At 52.7% G+C, this 19,079-nt stretch overlaps 1 protein-coding gene and 1 long non-coding RNA gene across 4 annotated transcripts in view; one reads left to right on the forward strand and one right to left on the reverse strand.

Annotated features, from left to right (window-relative positions):
• NYNRIN (NYN domain and retroviral integrase containing) overlaps positions 1-1,691 on the reverse strand; it is a 23,611-nt gene extending 21,920 nt beyond the window's left edge. Inside the window, exons 1-2 of the mRNA XM_051822129.2 lie at positions 1,560-1,691; positions 1,204-1,424 (exon numbers count right to left, since the gene is read on the reverse strand). Of these exons, the coding sequence (XP_051678089.2) occupies positions 1,204-1,401 (198 nt within the window). The 5' untranslated portion in view covers positions 1,402-1,424; positions 1,560-1,691. The remainder of the gene's footprint in view (positions 1-1,203; positions 1,425-1,559) is intronic.
• Positions 1-17,361, forward strand: part of LOC138844641 (uncharacterized) — a 17,545-nt gene extending 184 nt beyond the window's left edge. The window contains exons 2-5 of one of the 3 annotated variants that reach the window (XR_011380787.1): positions 66-277; positions 1,318-3,598; positions 16,535-16,675; positions 17,208-17,361. This is a non-coding gene — a long non-coding RNA (uncharacterized lncRNA). Of the gene's footprint in view, positions 1-65; positions 278-1,317; positions 3,599-16,534 lie in introns of all 3 variants that reach the window. The other 2 variants (XR_011380788.1, XR_011380786.1) reach the window with 2 other exon arrangements.
• Positions 17,362-19,079: the final 1,718 nt, after the last annotated feature.

The following is a 19,079-nucleotide window of genomic DNA, read 5'->3' on the forward strand; positions in this document are numbered from 1 at the left end:
GAATCCACAAGGCTTCTCTTGTGAACCCACCGTCTCCTAACTTCTGGACCGTTTTCCTCTCGCAGGCGCCTGCACATCTGTTCCTTGCACAGGCACCTCTCCCCTCCCCCAGCACCTCTGCTGGACTTGGAGAAATTGCTGACGCAGCACCTCAACAGAGGGGCCGAGGGAGGAACTTCCCAAGCTCGCCTGCCAGGCTGCTGGCTACGCTCTGGACCTCCCCCACCCATGGCCTTGACCAACTGGGATACTGGTTTAGACTCAGCTCTGGCGGAAGGTATGTGTGTTGGCAAGAAGGTGGTCGGGCAAAGGGAAGACATAGCATTCCTTCCTACCCAGGAAGAGATAAGATAAGGGGCTCTAAGGGAAGAGGGAGACCCTTGGCCGTGACTGGTGTGGGGGGGTGCATGTACCTGACAATCCCAGGGAGAGGAGCTTGGAGGAGGCGAACTTTGACCTGGCCTGTCCAGCGCCCAGCTCACAGAGCAGGCCCTTTCATGGAAAGGTTCACAGCCTTCCTCCCAGATTCCCACCCATCCCACAGGCCTGGCACCCTCCAAAGCAGCTGCACCCCACCCTGAGGCCCTGCAAGAGATATCCAGAGAGTGTGGTGGGGAGCCCAGAGCCCTGGCTACGGTCCAAGACCTCCCACCCCCCACCTACCTGACCTGGCCCCCTCACTCTCTGTGGTCCCCAACGCCTGACCCGTGAATGCCAGCATCTCTCTAGAAGTGTGGCTCAGGACCCCTCCAGCCCTAGCCCACAGAGGCTGCAAGGGATAGCCCGGGATAGAAGGAGACTTAAAGGGGGCAGAAGGACCCAGGCCTCCCCCCAGGCTTTGGTTGGAGAACAAAGAGAGCGCAGAAGTGCAGGGTCCCAAGTTGCTCGCCACACAGAAAAGCCAGGCTGTGGATGCTGGGGCCTGGCCAGCGAGGGGTGCGGAGCGACACTCACACCGAGGCGGCGCCCTCGAGGGGCAGAAATGACACGCAAGAGAGGGGTGGGGCAGAAGAGAAAGTGGGAGCCAGAGGGGAGGGGGGTGGGGAGGGAGGGACGAAGCCAGGACTGCGGGTCTGGAGAGGCGGGAGGAACTGCCGAAGTCGGGTCGGGACCGCTAGGGACCACGGTCTCCCCGGGGCAGGAGCAGTGGGGGGAGGGGGGGTCTGGCTGGGAGGGAGGGGTGGGGAGAATGAAGCTGTTTACCTTGGCTTTGCCCGTGTTCTCCCGGGGCCCCTCGAGCTGCAGCCAGAAGTAGGGGGTGTCCGGGCGGCTCTGGAAGGCGTTCAGCTTGACCCTGAAGATGCGCTGCACTTGCAGGCGCTGCCGCTGCACCCGAGGCTTGGATTTTGTCTGCACCATGAACCATTCCTGCGCCGGGGGGTCGCCCCCAGACAAGAGCATGGCTGCCTCTGGAAGGAGGGAGACTGAGGGAGACGACAGTGTCACCCAGGTCCCCACGCCGTGGGCCCCCAGCCCCGGGCCCCGCAGCCCAAGCCACGCCCCCTCTTCCCCGCGGCGCGCCCCCAGCCGTGGCCTCCTGCCTGGTGGCTTCTACCCACCCGCCGTGCACAGGCGCCCGCCCTCCCCAGCTCCGTTGCTTTCGGCAGCGGCTGCCGCGACGAACTCTTCCTGTCGGGGGCTGTAACTGGGGGTGGGACCGACCGGGCTCCCGCCGCCCTTCCCTCCGCCCCCAGCCTGCCCCCTCCACCGCTCCGCCAGCCCCTCCTGGACAGACTCGTCCCGCGTCTGCCGGGGGCGCTTGAAGGGGCGGGGGGCGGAGGGGGGGACCAGGAGAAGAGGAGGGAGCGGGAGGGTCCCGGAGACCGCTGCCTTCCACAAGTGTTGGGCCAGGAGCCAGAACCCAGAGGTCAAAGTGAATTTCCTTCCACGTTCCCCTTCCCCTGTTGGAAGGGAGAATTGCTTTGGGGGCGGGGAGACTCTTTTCGGGAGATTTGGGACAGGGCTTTCTCCGCCCCGCCTCGCTCCCCGCCTCCCAGCCGCTGCCGCCCTCGGAGGAAAGGGTTAAGCGCAGGGTGGGAGCCCGCGGAGGCCCGGGCCTCAGGAAGCCCCGGGCTGGAGAGCAGGCAGGAAGGAAAAGGTCAAGGCAGCGGCGCCCCAGCCCCCACCCAAGTCTCGGGACCGCCAGGGGCTGGCGGGCAGCCCAGGCCCTCCTGAAGCCCCCCAGGGCTAGAGAGCGCAGGGGAGAGCTGCCAGAGTTTTCAGCCTGGCGCTGTGGAGGGAAGCCCTTTCTCAGCGAGTGTGTGTGCTATGCGCAGAGAGGAGGGATGGACTTTGAGTGACAGCCAGCCGGCAGCCTGCGGGGTTGGAACTGGACGCGACCTGGGGGGCCACTTTCAAGGCCCCTGCCCTGCCCCGGAGGCACCCTCACCCCCAAGACGCCTTATACAGCCCTGCGGCCTGTGTTAGAGCATAGGAACAAGACCTGGAGGAGACAAGACCAGGAACTCATCAGGCAGAACAGGCTCATCAACTGGAGACAGACCTGAGAAGTTCTGCGAGCCCCCCTCGCCTACACACCGACCAGGGGCTTATATAGCCAGGGCGGCATTCGGGCCCGGGTGGGCCGGCGTGAGGCGGGGCTCCGTTGCTTTGCGCGGGCTCTTTCAAACCTTGGGCGGGGTTGAGCTGGTTTTGAGGAAAAAATGCAGGGGGGAGGGAAGTTTCTCAACGGGGTGGGGAGGTTGGGATCTGCTGGGTCATGTAGGCAAGGAAGCGAAAAGCAGAGCTAAAGCTTTTGTTCTTGCTCCATCAGCCTGAACGGAACCTGGCTCGGGTGGAGGTGGCGTCTGCGTCCCAGGCCTCAGAACCTGGACCACAGTCTGACCCGCACGAGCCTGCCCGCGGGGACGGAGGGCCTCAGATTTTAAGTTGGGCCCGCCCTGGAACATTGGGTACAGGGCCACGGTATGTGTTTGTGTGCAGGCCAGGGGCCAGGAGGGCCCCAGTGCCAGGAAGGGGCCTACTTGGGGGTCTGGGCGGCTGCCAGGAGCTCCAGCCATTCCTAGTCTCTCCTGGACTCAGCCCATCACACCCCACCCCCACTCTTTGGTTGGAATCCAGAAAAGGAAAAAGTTGACCTGTGTTCACTCTGGCTCCAAAGCCTTCTGCTGCACCCTGCCTGGCCCCTGGCCTGCCACTCCAGAGCACCTTGAAGCAGAAGGCTCAGGGGGACCCCTTGTCCCCCCTCTGCCTGCCCCTAAGTGCTCGCCCTTCACCGAAGGCTTCGGCTTCACTGTACTTCTGGCTCTCCTCTCAGGCCAGGTAAGAGCCACCCACAGCCCTGCTCCCCACGCCTCTAATGGATGCTCAGCTCTTGTCCCCCTCTGCCAACTGACTGGGGACTCTGGCTTAACCCTGTGTTGGAAGAGGCCACGAGGAAGATGAGAGGAGGGCCGGTTTAGGAGTCAGGAACTTACACAACCTCCTTCTGTTCCGTAGTGCATAAGCATGTTGATAACAGAGGCAGGCATTTAATGTACGGTTAAGTTGTTTGGAACATCTACATCCCTTATCCAAGTGCCTTGATTCGAGTCCAGACCCTGCTCCCTGATTCCAGCTTCCTGCCTGAAGGCTGCAGGTGAGTCCCCCTACCCCATGTGGAAGACCAAGATTGAGCTTTTCTTTTTTATTTATTTATTTGACAGGCAGAGTGGACAGTGAAAGAGAGACAGAGAGAAAGGTCTTCCTTCTGTTGGTTCACAACCCCCCCCCAAATGGCAAATGGCCGCTATAGCCAGTGCTGCGCCGATCTGAAGCCAGGAGCCGGGTGCTTCTTCTTGGTCTCCATGGGGGTGCAAGCGCCCAAACACTTGGGCCATTCTCCACTGCCTTCTCAGGCTACAGCAGAGAGCTGGACTGGAAGAGGAGCAACCGGGACTAGAACCCGGCGCCCATATGGGATGCCAGTGCCCCAGGCAGAGGATTAACCAAGTGAGCCAGGGCGCCAGCCCCGAGATTGAGCTTTTCAACTCCTGGCTTCAGCCTGACCCAGCCTCAGCTGGTGTGGGCACTTAGAGTGTATACATCGTTTTGTCTGTCTTTCTCTCACTTTTGCTCTCCCTCTCCCTTTGTCTCTCTGCCTTTCAAAGAAAAAAAAATAGGGGTGATAATGGTATTATTATCTACACAAATGTTGGAAATCACATCAGACCCCACAAAGTGAAGCCTTTGACCCAATGCTTCGCCTGGAGTAGACAGCTAGTGCATATCAATTCCCCCTCCCAGATTTTTTTTTTTTTTTTTTTTTTTTTTGACAGGCAGAGTGGACAGTGAGAGAGAGAGACAGAGAGAAAGGTCTTCCTTTGCCATTGGTTCACCCTCCAATGGCCGCCGTGGCCGGCGCGCTGCGGCCGGCGCACAGCGCTGATCCGATGGCAGGAGCCAGGTGCTTCTCTGGTCTCCCATGGGGTGCAGGGCCCAAGCACTTGGGCCATCCTCCACTGCACTTCCAGGCCACAGCAGAGAGCTGGCCTGGAAGAGGGGCAACCAGGACAGAATCCGGCGCCCCGACCGGGACTAGAACCCGGTGTGCCGGCGCCGCTAGGCAGAGGATTAGCCTAGTGAGCCGCGGCGCCGGCCTTTCCCCTCCCAGATTTTGTCTCCTCCTTGTCTCTTGTCTCTGTGGAAGCTTACTTCCCAGAGAGCCCTCCTTCTTTCTTCATATTTTCTGCTGACCATCCCTGACCTCCTGCCTCCAGCCTGGATGTAGTAGATTTGGCCAGAGAGCCCGGTTTTATTGAGTATCCACCAAGAGCCAGGCCCTGGACAGAGAGCATCGAATCAGATGGGTATCCCCCTGCCCTCATGGACTGGGGGAGGAAAGAAGAAAACAGTGTGCTCTCCTGGAAAGACACAAAGGTGGAGAGAGCATGGGTGGGCCTCCAGTGAGGAGCTGTTCCATCTAAAGGGAGATCGAGAACACGGGCACTGGGACCGCCGCCAGGAGAGCTCTCCCCAGCTCCAGCACCTGCAGGGATTCCTCAGAATTAAAACATGTTTGATTGTGTTGGAGGTCTTCTACAGCTGGCCCAGATCTACATCCCCAGCCTTGACCCCCGTTCAAGTGTAAGGAGTGACCCCCGTTCAAGTGTAAGGAGAAGGAGATCTGTCTAGGCGCGTCTGGCAGCAGGGTAGCACACCCTGCCAGGTGTTTGCTGAGAAAGGAGAAGCTTCCAAGAGGAAAGTGCGTTTTGATCGAAGCAGGGCCCTGCATTGTGAGCTCGGGAGAGTAATAGCTCCTTATTCCTCTGAGACTCCAGAGGGAGAGGCAGGCCTGTCACTCAAAGACCCAGCCCAGGGACAGGTGTTATGGCAGAGTGGGTGAAGCCAGTTCTAGTCCTTCCTGGCTGCTCCACTTCCGATCCAGCTCCCTGATAATGAGCCTGGGAAAGCGGTGGAAGATGGCCCAAGTGCTTGGACACCTGCACCCATGTGGGAGATCTGGAAGAAGCTCCTGGCTTCAGATTGACCCACCTCTAGCCATTGCAGCCATTTGGGGAGTAAACCAGTGGATGGAAGATACATCTCTCTCTCTCTCTCTCTCTCTCTCTCTCTCTGCCTCTGCCTCTCTGTAACTCTGCCTTTCAAATAAATAAATAAACCTTAAAAAAAAATACCCAGTGTTAGTAAAATGGCACAGTCTTACCTATGGCACAATCTACACCCTAGACACACCATCCTTGGCTCTAGCCCCAAGAGCCATGGCTGGAAGCCAGGTGACCCCATGGCCCAACCACCAGTGTCGGCTCCACTCCTACCCTAATGGGACTCGCTGCTCCTACTTCCTTGCCCACCCCCACCCCCAGCAAAGTTTTAAGAGGACCTATTCCTGAACACGTGGCTCTCTCTCTGTCTTCTAACTTTTTTTTTTTTTTTTTTTTTTTTTTTTTTTTGGACAGGCAGAGTGGACAGTGAGAGAGAGAGACAGAGAGAAAGGTCTTCGTTTTGCTGTTGGTTCACCCTCCAATGGCCGCCGCGGCTGGCGCGCTGCGGCCGGTGCACCACGCTGATCCGATGGCAGGAGCCAGGTACTTATCCTGGTCTCCCAATGGGGTGCAGGGCCCAAGTACTTGGGCCATCCTCCACTGCCTTCCGGGCCACAGCAGAGAGCTGGACTGGAAGAGGAGCAACCGGGACAGAATCCAGTGCCCCAACCGGGACTAGAACCGGGTGTGCCAGCGCCGCAAGGCGGAGGATTAGCCTAGTGAGACCCGGCGCCAGCCCTCTGTCTTCTAACTCTTGATCTCTCTCTCTCTCTCAATCTCTCTCTCTCTCAATCTCTCTCTTAGGCTCTCCTCCCTTTTCCTTCTTCGCCCTTCCCTCTGGTCTGTCAGGTTTCCCCACCAATAAACCCTTTCCATTACTCTGGTCTTTGGTGAGTTTTGTGGCTGCCTTACACCCACCTAGGACTGGGAAGCCCTGCGACCAAGGGAGTCCTGCTTGGGACCTTTGTGTGGGAGGAACCCTGAGGGGAGACAGGTTTATCCTGACTTTACCACAGTCCCCAAGCAGCCTTCATTTCTAGAGGGCTGTCATCAATTCATAAGTATACTCCTAGGGTTCATAGAATTGTCTGCACACTAAGCAGGTGAGGTCAAAAACCAAGGAATTCAGAGTTACTTCTCTGATTGTCACTGAATACAGGGCTTCCCCAAATTGGTCAGGAGCTGCATAGGAACCATGGTACTCGAAAGAGAGGACTGGAGGCTGGTGCTGTGGCATAACCAGTTAGACCACCACCTACAACAACGGCATCCCATATAGCCATTGGTTCAAGTCATCTGCTCCATTTCTGATCCAGCTCCCTGCTAATGTGCCTGGGAAAGCAACAGATAATGCCAGGTGCTTTGGCCCCTGCCCCCACTGGGGTAGAGCTCCTGGCTCCTGGATTCAGCCTGGCTCAGTCCTGGCCATTGCAGCCATTTGAGGAGTAAACCAGCAGATGGAAGATCTCTGACTCTCTCTCCGTCCCTCAATCTCTCTGTAACTCGGCCTTTCTATTTTTTTTTTAAGGTTTATTTATTTATTTGAAAGTCAGAGTTACACAGAGAGAGGAGAGGCTGAAAGAGAGAGAGGTCTTCCATCCGCTGGTTACCTCCCCAGATGGCTGCAACGGCCGGAGCTGCGCCAATCCAAAGCTAGGAGCCAGGAGCTTCTTCCGGGTCTCCCACGCAGGTACAGGGGCCCAATGACTTGGGCCATCTTCTACTGCTTTCCCAGGCCATAGCAGAGAGCTGGATCAGAAGAGGAGCAGCAGGACTAGAACCAGCACCTATATGGGATGCCAGTGCTTCAGGCCAGGGCGTTAACCTGCTGTGCCACAGCACTGGCCCCAACTCTGCCTTTCATAAATAAAATAAATCTTTAAAAAAAATAAAAGGATGATTGAAGGAAGTTGAAAGAATAGATCTTTGGGGGCCAGAATTGTGGTACAGAGGGTTAAGCCCCTGCCTCTGACAGGAAGAGGTGAAGAGACAAACAGAGAGAGCAAAAGAGATCTTCCCTCTACTGGTTCACACCGCAAATAGCTGAAAAAGCCAGTTCTGGACCAGTCCAAAGCCAGGAGCCTGGAACGCCATCCTGGTCTTTCACATCGGTGGCAGAGGCCCAAGTGCTTGGTCCATCTTCCACTGCTTTCCAAGATGTATTTGCAGGAAACTGGATCAGAAGTGGAACAGCCAGGACTGGAATGAGCACTCTGATATGGATGCCACTATGCCACAATGCTGGCCCCAATCATTTTTTAAAAGATTTATTTATTTATTTGAAAGGCAGAGTTACAGAGAGGCAGAGGCAGAGGCAGATGGCCGCAATGGCCGGAGCTGAGCTGATTCAATGCCAGGAGTCAGGAGATTCTTCCAGGTCTCCCACACAGGTGCAGGAGCCCAGGCATCTGGGCCATCTTCTACTGCTTTCCCAGGCCATAGCAGAGAGCTTGATCAGAAGTGGAGCAGCCAGGACTCGAACAGGCACCCATATGGGATGTCAGCATTGCAGGCGGTGGCTTTACCTGCTATACCACAGCACCGGCCCCCCAATCATTTTTTAAATTATCATGCTATTTTGCTAGATTTTGGGGTGCTTGTGATACTTATCAGTTGTAATGTGCAATTGAGTTTTATCTTTCTGATTTTTTTCCCAAAAACTAAAAGCAAAATGCAGAATACCATGCTAACTTCTGTCTTTAAAAGGAAACAAGCAGGGGCTGGCACTGTGGCATAGCAGGTAAAGCCGCTGCCTGTAGTGCAGGCATCCCATATGGGCACCGATTCGAGTCCCGGCTGCTCCACTTCCAATCCAGATCCCTGCTAATGTGCCTGGAAAAGCAGCAGAGGATGGCCCAAGTCCTTGGGCCCCTGCACCCACGTGGGAGACCTAGAAGAAGCTCCCAGCTCTGGCTGTTACGGCCATTTGGAGAGTGAACCAATGAATAGAAGACCTCTCTCTCTTTGCCTCTGCCTCTGTAACTCCACCTTTCAAATAGATAAATCTTAAAAAAATAAGAAAAGGAAAACAAACAACAGAACTCAAGAACTACTGTCAAGAGTGTCCTTCCTATTGGCTTAAGCTTCAGTAGTCCAGTTTACAGGACAGACTGGTACTACCCTCTTCGTACCACACGAAGAGGAAATTTTGGGGGCCAGTATTGTGGTGCAGCAGGTTAAGCCACTTGAGAAAGTGGCAGAGGATGGCCTAGGTCCTTTGGCCCCTGCACCCACATAGGGGACCCAGAGGAAGCTCCTGGCTCCTGGCTTCGGATTGGCCAAACTCCAGCTGTTGCGGCCATTTGGGGAGTGAACCAGCAGATGGAAGATCTCTGTCTCTGTCTCTCTCTCTGTAACCTCTCTGTAACTCTGCCTTTCAAATGAACAAAAATAATAAAATCTTAAAAAATTCTCTTAGACTGTAAAACCAAGCTTATAAGAAAAGTGTTTCTTATAAAGAAAACGCACAGCCGCCTTTTTTAAAGATGTATTTATTTATTTATTTGAGAATTACAGAGAGAGGGAGAGATAGAGAGAGAAATCTTCCATCTGTTGGTTCACTCTGCAAATGGCCACAACAGCCGGAGCTGGGGCAATCTGAAGCCAGGAGCCAGGAGCTTCTTCCAGGTCTCCCATGAGGGTGCAGGGGCCCAAGGATTTGGGCCTTCGCCTTCTCCTTCTCCTTCTCCTTCTCCTTCTCCTTCTCCTTCTCCTTCTCCTTCTCCTTCTCCTTCTCCTTCTCCTTCTCCTTCTCCTTCTTCTTCTTCCTCCTCCTCCTCTTCCTCCTCCTCTTCCTCCTCCTCTTCTTCTTCCTCCTCCTCTTCCTCCTCCTCTTCCTCCTCCTCTTCCTCTTCCTCTTCCATTTACTTGACAGGTAGAGTTATAGACAGTGAGAGAGAGAGAGAGAGACAGAGAGAAAGGTCTTCCTTCCATTGGTTCACCCCCCAAATGGCCACCACAGCCAATGCTGCACCGATTGGGAGCCAGGAGCCAGGTGCTTCTCCTGATCTCCCATGCAGGTGGAGGAGCCCAAGCACTTGGGCCATCCTCCACTGCCCCCGCCTCCTGGGCCACTGCAGAGAGCTGGACTGGAAGAGGAGCGACCGGGACTAGAATCCAGCACCTCAGGCAGAGGATTAACCAAGTGGACTAGGTCCATCTTCCACTGCTTTCCCAGGCAATAGCAGAGCTGGACTGTAAGTGGAGTAGCCAGCATCCCATATGGGATGCCGGCACTGCAGGCAGAGGCTTAACCCGCTATGCCACAGCACCAGCCCCACGCACAGCCACTTTATGTTAACTGCCTTTTGTCTCCCCCAGCAAGTCCTCAAAGCCAGAACATCTTAAAATTAAGTGCTAGGCCCCTGTCTCTCTTCAGTCATACCACAAGTTAACAGATGGTCTCCAATGCCCCACTATTGGCCAACAATCCTATAATGAACATTCAGTGTTCCACACTAGCGCAAGTGTTCTCTAGACCAGATTCCTAGAAGCAGCATTGCAGGGCTGAGGACTACGCTTAGATCGTTCTCCAGAGTTGCGGTGCACTCTCCTGTGGAAGACCCTGTGGCTGATAAAAGCACCGAGGCGATACTGCTTGGATTCCTAGAGGGGGTGAGGTGCACAGGGCCACAACAGGCTGAAAAACAAGACAAAGGGCAGGATTTCAAAAACCGGAGTGGGCGGGGAATACGAGTGGGCGCTTCTACTTCCTGCTCCAGAGTCCTTGCCATGTTTTCAGTTTTGTTTTATTTTTTAAAATAGAATAGCTATAGCCCTTATAAATGTTCAGTATTAACAGCAGAAAGTGCACATGCTATTAACAAATGCCCCGGTGCCCACAGAGGACACTTTTGTCCTATTATTAAGAAGGCTGTATGGCTCCCACCTCGGCCCTGCACTGGTCTCCGACATGCGCCATCCCCGGGACTCAGAATGACTGTTTATCTTGGCTGGAGCTGGCAAAGAGCGCCTCTGTCCCAGACATGACACCAGATGCGGTGGTATCTGCCTTGCCTCAGTCCTGGCATATTTCCAGCACGTCTTAGAACCAGCCCAGGGTTGGGCTCCTGTGGATCTGCTCACTGGCTTCCCAGGGACACCAGAGCACCCACATTCACTCCTCATTTACTGCCATGAGATCTTGATGCACTTGGAGCAATGGGTGCAAAAAACCCAACAGCATCAGCGTATCAGAGCTCTGTGGCTGCTGGGCCTGGCCAGAGGCTGGAGGTCTGAAGGGATGAGGGGGTCACAGTAGTACAGTGGATGCAGGGCACGTGCGAAGATTGACCTAGAAGCCACTGAGGGTAGGATAGGGTAGGGGGCTAAGCTGGCCACATGGGGGCTCCAGATCGAAGGTCACCACAGGTAGGCAGAGGGGCACTTTTAGGAATCTCTAGCAAAGGTGTGATGAACCAAAGCTACTCTGATGCTAAGGCCCCCCCCTCCCCCATCCACTAGATCATCAAGTCCTATAGACTGGTAACTCTTTCCTGCAACCGATGGGTTCTGAGCACCCTCTGTGTGCCAAGCTCAGTTCTAGGTGCTGGGGCTACATCAGCGATCACCCTCCTTGCCCCAATGCTATCTTTGCCTAGAGTAGAAAGAGTAATTGCATAACTTCTTCACCATAATTGTACCAGGCATGATGGAGAAAATGGACTGCTGTAAGTCCTAAGTTAAAAAAAAAAAAAATCAACCTTACCTGAGTATCCTAAACTTACCTTGAAAGCCATCTTCAAAGGGAAGGCCCCAAGCGCCTTTTTTGGTATATATAGACCTTATTTTTAGGGTGGCTTTAGATTCACAAGAAAGTTGAATGGAAAATAGAGTATTGGAGATCCTCCTGCCCACACAAGTGCACAGCCTCCCCCAGGCTCAACAGCCTGCACAAGGTGATACTTTTGTTCCAACAGAGGAACCAACATGGGCACATTAACAATCTAAGTGGGCAGCTTATATCAGAGCCCTCTCAACAAGAATCACACTGAGACTCCCACGGAGAGGCAGTGGGCAGCCTACAAAGCTTCTAAGCAGACTGGATAGGTGGATGCGCTTCACTCCCTGCTTCTCCCTGTCTGGCCCAGGAGTGTGTCTGTATCTTCTGTGGTTGTGTCAGTTCAGATACCAACGACACTGGCTACCAAAATGAGCTTTAAGTTGGTTGACCAGCTTCCAGATCATCCACCCTCCCCTGTCCCTATTCAATCCTGAACCAAGTCTCTGGTTAGTTGAAGAACCCCACTTTCCCTGTGGCCTGAGCTTATACAACCATTGTCAGTCATTCCCCTGCAAGGGTTTTCCAATGTAACCATCCATAGAGCCCATCTGGTGGTAGCAGTTGAATATGGTGTTTAAAAGCATAAGCTCTGGGGATGGAATTTTAATGCAGTGGGTTGAGCCACTGTGCAATGCCAGTATCTGATATCCACTGCCAATCCAGCTCCCTGCTAATGCACCTGGGAGAGCAGCGGAAGATGGCCCAAGTACCTGGGCCCCTGCTACCCTGCTCTCTCACTACCCCTCACTCTTTCAAATAAATAAATAAGTTTTTAATTTAGACAAAGCATAAACTCTGATATCTGCAGCCCAGAGAGGACATCCTAGCTCTCAGAATCCCAATTTCTCTATCTTTAAAGAGAGGCAGGGACTATGATGAGCCAGAGATAGACTGTTCCCTCTATATGAACCAACAGTTACTTAACTCCAGCAGCTGGTTGCCAAGTCTCCTTATTTTTAAGGGGGAAAGATAGCAAACTTGATGTGCATGTGAAATCTAATTTTCTGTAGTAGACGGAGAAAAATGGCCACAGATTCTCCCATGGCTATATTTGTACTCTCACAATGTGACATTGCTGCTGCCCCACCAGAGGTGGCATCTCATCTCTCCCAGCCTCCATAGCAGAGAGCTGGATTGGAAGTGGAGCAGCTGGGACTCAAAAGTGGCAGTTTTACCCACTATGCCACAGTGCTGGGCCCCAGAAAATGTTTTAAACCCCCTAAGTTGGGGTGGGGGAGGTGGTATGCACATATCAGTAGATAGCAAACACCTTGCCAACCATAGGTCTCAAGGCTCTAGGTACTTGAACCAGCACCCATATGGGATGACAGCACTGCAGGTGGTGGCTTTGTCTACTATGCCACATGCCAGCCTCCCTACATTTTTAATCCTAACAGACAATAACACTTTTTCCTGCACTTTATATAATCCTGTAAGACACAGAACTGGGGAGAGCATTGTGGTACAGTGCATTAAGCCACCACATGACAGGCCCCCATCCCAAATCAGAGTGCCTGACATCAACTCTCACCTCCACTTCTGACCCAGCTTCCTGCTAATGCACACCGAGAAGGCAGTAGATGATGGTTCAGGTGCTTGGGCCCCTACCACCCATGTGGGAGACCTGGATGAAGTTCTGGGCCCCTGACCTTGGCCTGGCCCAGCCCCAGCTACTTAGGGCATTGAGGGAGTGAACCAGTGGATGGAAAATCTCTCTCTCACTCAATTACTCTCTCTTTTCCTCTCCCTTTCTCACTGGACATTTTCTAAAAAAGAAACTTTGCTCAATGATGAATTAATAGTGACAACTGGGGCCAGTACTGTGGCATAGCAGATAAAGCTGATGCCTGAAGTACTAGCATCCCATATGGGCGCCAGTTCGAGTCCCGGCTGCTCCACTTCCAATCCAGCTCTCTGTTCTGCTCCACTTCCAATCCAGCTCTCTGTTATGGCCTGGGATAGCAGTAGAAGATGGCCTAGGTCCTTGGGCCCCTGTACCCGAGTGGGAGACCCAGAAGATGCTCCTGGCTCTTGGCTTCAGATCAGCTCAGCTCTTGCCATTGCGGCCATCTGGAAGATGGAAGACCTTTCTCTCTGTCTCAGCCTCTCTGTAACTCTGCCTTTCAAATAAATGTGAAAGAAAGAAAGAAAGAAAGAAAGAAAGAAAGAAAGAAAGAAAGAAAGAAGGAAGGAAGGAAGGAAGGAAGGAAGGAAGGAAGGAAGGAAGGAAGGAAGGAAGGAAGGAAAAGACAAAACCATTTTGACCAAACACCTCAAAGAAAAAATGGGAGAGGGAGTGGGCAGCACTATGGTTAAGCAGGTTAAGCTGCTGCCTGTGATACTGACACATGCCCTACATCCTGGCTGGTCCACTTCCGATCCAGCTCCCTGCTAATGTGCCTGGGATAGCAATAGAGGATGGCCCAAATTCTTGGGCCCCTGCACCCATGTGGGAGACCTGGAAAAAGTTCCTGGCTCTTGGCTTCAGCATGGCCCAGCCCAGGCCATTGCGGCCATTTGGGGAGTGAATCAGCAGATGGAAGATTGATATCTCTCTCTCTCTCTCTCTTTCTCTTTATCTCCCTCTCTATCTATGTGACTCTGATTTCAAATAAAATAAATTAAATCTTTTTTAAAAAGAAAAGAAAAAAACGGGGAGTCTTGATGGAAACAGGAAGTGAAGTATAGCTACATGCACCTGAAAATGGAAAACCCCACACCCAGCAAAGCATGGACAGTTAGCCAATAGGGGTCTAAGTTAAGAAATGTTAGAATGTCAGGATAGAGGAAATAAGGTCAAACCATCCAAAATGAACTGAAGCTTATCTCTCTGCACTTACGAAGTGAGAGTGTAAGTGTCCCAACACCTGACTGAATCTGAATACTATGGCTCCCTCTCCTCAGCCGGGGCCCAGGGCAGGCCAAGACCTTGGCCCCCTATCTTCCCCTTCCTGCCGCCATCAGAGGCAACAAGGGGCAAAGAAGGCTCTCTGAGGCTAAGCGGCATCCTTAGAGTAGAGTAAGGAAGGGGAGACAAACTCTGCCCCTAATTCTGTGCACACTAGGCCCACATTCCGCGTCCCCACTCTGCCCTCCCAGGGCAGAGCGCGGACACCTGTGTTATGTCTGGCCCCTCTGAGAGGGGGGTCTCCTTTGGTGATAGAAGCTTCTGGAGAGGTAGCATTGGAAGAGAGCTTAGGCACTGTGAGGACAGTCTGAGCCCTTCATTCTGCTCCTGAAAAAGTAAAGAGTGGATGGGCATTATGAGGCAGTAGGTCAGCTGCTTAGGATGCTTGGTTCAAATTCCAGCTCCTTTGCACTTCCAATCCAGTTTCTTACTAATGCACCTGGATGTCAGCAGATGATGGCCCAAGTGCTTAGGTTCCTGCCACCATGTGGGAGGTCTGGATGGTACTTCTGCCTCCTGGCTTTGAAACCATTTTGCTTATCAATATTTCTGAAATTAGTAAGTGGTGTGGGTTCTTGCCACAAACTCAGGGAAGCATTCTGCATACTGGCTCAAATAGACCAGGTAAACATGGTGATTTCTTAAAAAAAAAAAAAAAGATTTATTTTACTTATTTGAAAGACAGAGTTATAGAGAGAGGTAGAGCCAGAAAGAGAGAAAGAGGGCTTCCATCCAATGGTTCACTCCCCAAATGGCCACAACGGCCAGAGCTGATCTGAAGCCAGGAGCCAAGAGCTTCTTCTGGGTCTCCCATGTGGATGCAGGGACCCAAGCACTTGGGCCATCTTCTACTGCCTTCCCAGGCCATAGCAGGGACCTGGATCGGAAGTGGAGCAGCTGGGACTTGAACCAGAGCCCAGATGGGATGCCAGTGCCACAGGCCGGGACTTTAACCCACTGCACCACAGCACTGGCCCCACATGGTAAGTTTTAAGGATTTTATTTAGTGAGAGAAATATATAGGAGAGTGAGGGCTCTATCTAAGTCTGAAAGAAAAGTCTAGAAACAAAGTTGGGGCCGTACCAAGCAGAGAGCAGGCCAGGAGCCACAAGAAGCAAGCATTTAGTTATGAACAGCCACAGCAGCTTATCAAGGTATCCAAGCAGGCGCAGCCCAAAGGCCACACGCCCTGGAAGGCCTGGAGCAAAGAAGGGAGGGGCCCACTGTCTCTAGGCCTTTTATCCACTTCCAAAGGGGAGTGGTAACAGAGCCTGATTGGCAGATAGGCATACCGATAGGGTCAGGTATTGGCATGAGATCACACAGGGGGCGTGTTGAAAGTGTGGTCTCCCAGCTCACAAATCTAATCAATTTTATCCTATCTGCCTGCCTACATCAGCTTCAGCCTGGCCCAGCCCCATGAGCTGTTGCAGTCATGTGGGCAGTGAACCAGCTGCTGAAAGATTGATATGTCTCTCTTCTATTCACTGATTCACTCCCCAAATGGCCACAATGAATGGGACTTGGCCAGGCTGAAGCCTGGAACCAGGAACTCCATCTGAGTCTCCCACATGGGTGTCAGGGGCCCAAACACTTGGGCCATCCTCTGCTGCTTTCTCAGGCCACCAGCAGGGAGCTGGAGCTGGATCTGAAGTGGAGCAGCCAGGACACGAACCAGCACTCATATGGGATGCTGACATCGCAGGCTGTGCCATGCCAGCCTCTAGCAAATAAATCCTTTAAAAAGTGAGTAGTATCTAAACAGGAGCAGAAATCCCAGGACCTTTAGTTGAAAGTCTAAAGTTCAATCTCTGGGCTGTGGAGCTGCCTCATTGGAAGGCTGCCCTGAATGTTTACTTCCCGTCTGCACTCTTGCCTGTGAAAAGGAATGGGCTGTAATGTTGTGGGAAAGATTGCTGGCCCTTGGCCGGCGCCGCGGCTCACTAGGCTGATCCTCCGCCTTGCGGCGCCGGCACACGCGGTTCTAGTCCCGGTCAGGGTGCTGATTCTGTCTGGCACCAGCCGTGGCAGCCATTGGAGTCAAATGATGGGTGATTCTGGGAAGGAGGGAGTAGTCTTCTGGGGGTGGTCTGAGAAACTGCAGGAGAGGGCATTTTCTGGGGCGCTCACTCAGGGTCGGGGGTAGGGGGCATTTCTCTTTCTAACCTTGCCCCAATGTTCTCACGGCCTCAGCGCAGCCTCCGCCTCCTCCTGCCTGTGGCTGCTGCCGCCTGGCGTCAGGCCCCCTTCCTAGCACTCCCGGTCCATAACGTGTGCGACAGTCCCAGAGAAGGGGCTGAGCCCGTGCCTCTGGGAAGAAAGGGAGTGTCTCTTCTGCAGATTCTCCAGCCTGGACAAGCAACCGCCCCGACGGAGGAAAAGAAAAAACCAGGGAGAGTGACTGCCGTGCAACCTACACCCAGAGCGCAAGGCATGGGACATGTCCGGACGGAGGCAGAGTTACCAGTGCCCTGGCCCCAGGTCTGTGTGGAGAACACAGCCCTCAAAGCTTCAGGAGGGGCTGCCCTCCGGCCAACAGCTGCAGCTCCTCCCCTTGGCTGCCTACTTCCCGTCATCTTGAGGGTCTGCTCCCAGTTTTTCCACATCACAAAAATTGAAATTGCAATTTTAAGACTCGGGGCTTTGTGTTTTGCAGAAAGTCCGCAGATGTGCGTTTGAGGTTGGGGATTTGGAGAGAGCTATAGGGTATCAATAGAATGTTCGCCTGAGAGTGTGAATGCAGACTCCTCGGATAAGGGGGTGCTTGTGAGCTTTCTCTGGTGTAAAGTCCATCTTTCTCCCTCTCTATCATCTATTTGTTAGAAGCAGGTTGCTGGGCACAGGGCACACGCAAGGCAAGAGGAATTAAGCCTCACCTCCTGGAGGAAGGGGTGTCAAAAATGTGTGATAGTGGGGCCGGCGCTGTGGTGCAGTGGGTTAAAGTCCTGGCCTGAAGTGCCAGCATCCTATATAGGCGTCGGTTCTAGTCCCAGCTGTTCCTCTTCCGATCCAGCTCTCTCTGCTGTGGCCTGGGAAAGCAGTAGAGGATGGCCCAAGTCCTTTGGCCCCTGCACCTGCACGGGAGACCTGGGGGAAGCTCCTGGCTCCCGCCATTGTGGCCATCTGGGGAGTCAACTAGCCAATTGAAGACCTCTCTCACTGCTTTACCTCCCTCTGTAACTCTCTTTGAAATAAAATAAAATAAATCTTTTAAAAAAAATGTGTGATAGTGTGCTAAAGCCACCCTCGCAGTTGGTTTTTGGAGGGCAGGTGCTTGAAGGCTTTGCAAGTCTGCTGTCTTGCCTTAGAGTTGCATCTATTGATTTGCACACCCATCAGTGGATCTTGCCTGTAGCGTTCTTACTGAGAATGCTCTGACAGTGATTTTCCATGTCCCTCATTTCTACAGTTATTAACTAGAATTCTTCTGCAAGGAAGATAGCACCTCCTTCCCCATTTGGTTATTTATTCTATCATTTATTTATATCATTATAGATTTATAAATATATGTTTTATCTTCGGAGTTTGATTCCATTATTATCAATATTCATTACATTGCTCAAATGGTTTCTGCTTTGGTCACTGGAAATTCTTTTGGGTTGTCTTTTGTGTCCTTTTAGTATGGCCCCTCCTTCTAAAATGATTTATTTAGGGGCCGGCGTTTGTGGTGCAGCAGGTTAAGCCTCCGCCTGCAATGCTGGCATCCCATGTGGGTGCCAGTTTGAGACTGAGCTGCTCCACTTCTGATCCAGTTCCCTATTAATGTGCCTGGGGAAGCAGCAGCAGATGGCCCAAATGTCTGGGCCCCTGCACCCATAAGGGAAACCTGGAAGAAGCTCCTGGCTCCTGGCTCCTGGCTTCAGCCTGGCCCAGCCCGGGTCATTGTGGCCATTTGAGGAGTGAACCAGTGGATGGAAGATCCTTCACTCTCTCTAATCCTCTCACCGTCTTTAATCCTCTCTCTGTAACTCTGCCTTTCAAATACATTTTAATGTATTTTTATTTATTTATTTGCTAGGCAGTGAACTGAGCCAGAAACTCAACAAAGGCCCTCACAGAGGGGCAGGAGCCTTGAGCTAACACCACTGCATCCCAGGGTCTGCATTAGCAGGGAGCTGGAGTCAGGAGCCACAGTCAGGTCTTGGAGACAGGTTCTCCAATACGGGCAGTAGATGGGTGTTTTGACTGACATCCTAACCACTAAGCCAAATGCTTCTCTTGACACCCCTTCTCCTCCTTTTAAGCGTATCCTTACTTTCTGGCTCTTCAAGTTACTCCAGGCTCATCTTGTAGGCTCCCTGCCCAGCTCAAGAATTAGCCATTTTTCTAAGGAAGCCTTGTCTCCTTTTACTGAAGAATGATATTTAAAAACCAAGATCTAGACACTAAGTGTGTTTGTTGCTAATGAAGTGTCCCCTTCCTTTGGGCACTGTTGGCAGACAAGGCTAGCAAATATGTTCATATACAAACCTATATATGCACTGCCCATCTGGGTTAAGGTCTAACTCTCTGTGTGGGCATACAAACATATCACATAGATACCAGGACTGTACAGCGGCATGTAGATGTCTACAGATCTCTGCATAGGTATTAGAGATATCTACATGTGTGCTATATTATACGCATACACCTGTGTGTAAAGTGAACTGGAGTCCATACGACATCTCCATCTAGCCTCCCTACCACTACCCAATCATGCCTCCTATGAGCTACAATTTGTTTACATATTTATTCAACACAGGTATAGTGTAGTTTCAGAATCATTCATCTATAATCTGTAACAAATGTAGCAACTATACTACCTGTATACTTCTTTTTATCTCCAGCTCACAGCTTCAGTTACAGCAGTGTCTTCCAAAGTTACAGGCTTCATCTTTTTCTCCAC

This window comes from Oryctolagus cuniculus, chromosome 12 (assembly GCF_964237555.1).
Source record: "Oryctolagus cuniculus chromosome 12, mOryCun1.1, whole genome shotgun sequence".
NCBI lineage: Eukaryota > Metazoa > Chordata > Mammalia > Lagomorpha > Leporidae > Oryctolagus > Oryctolagus cuniculus.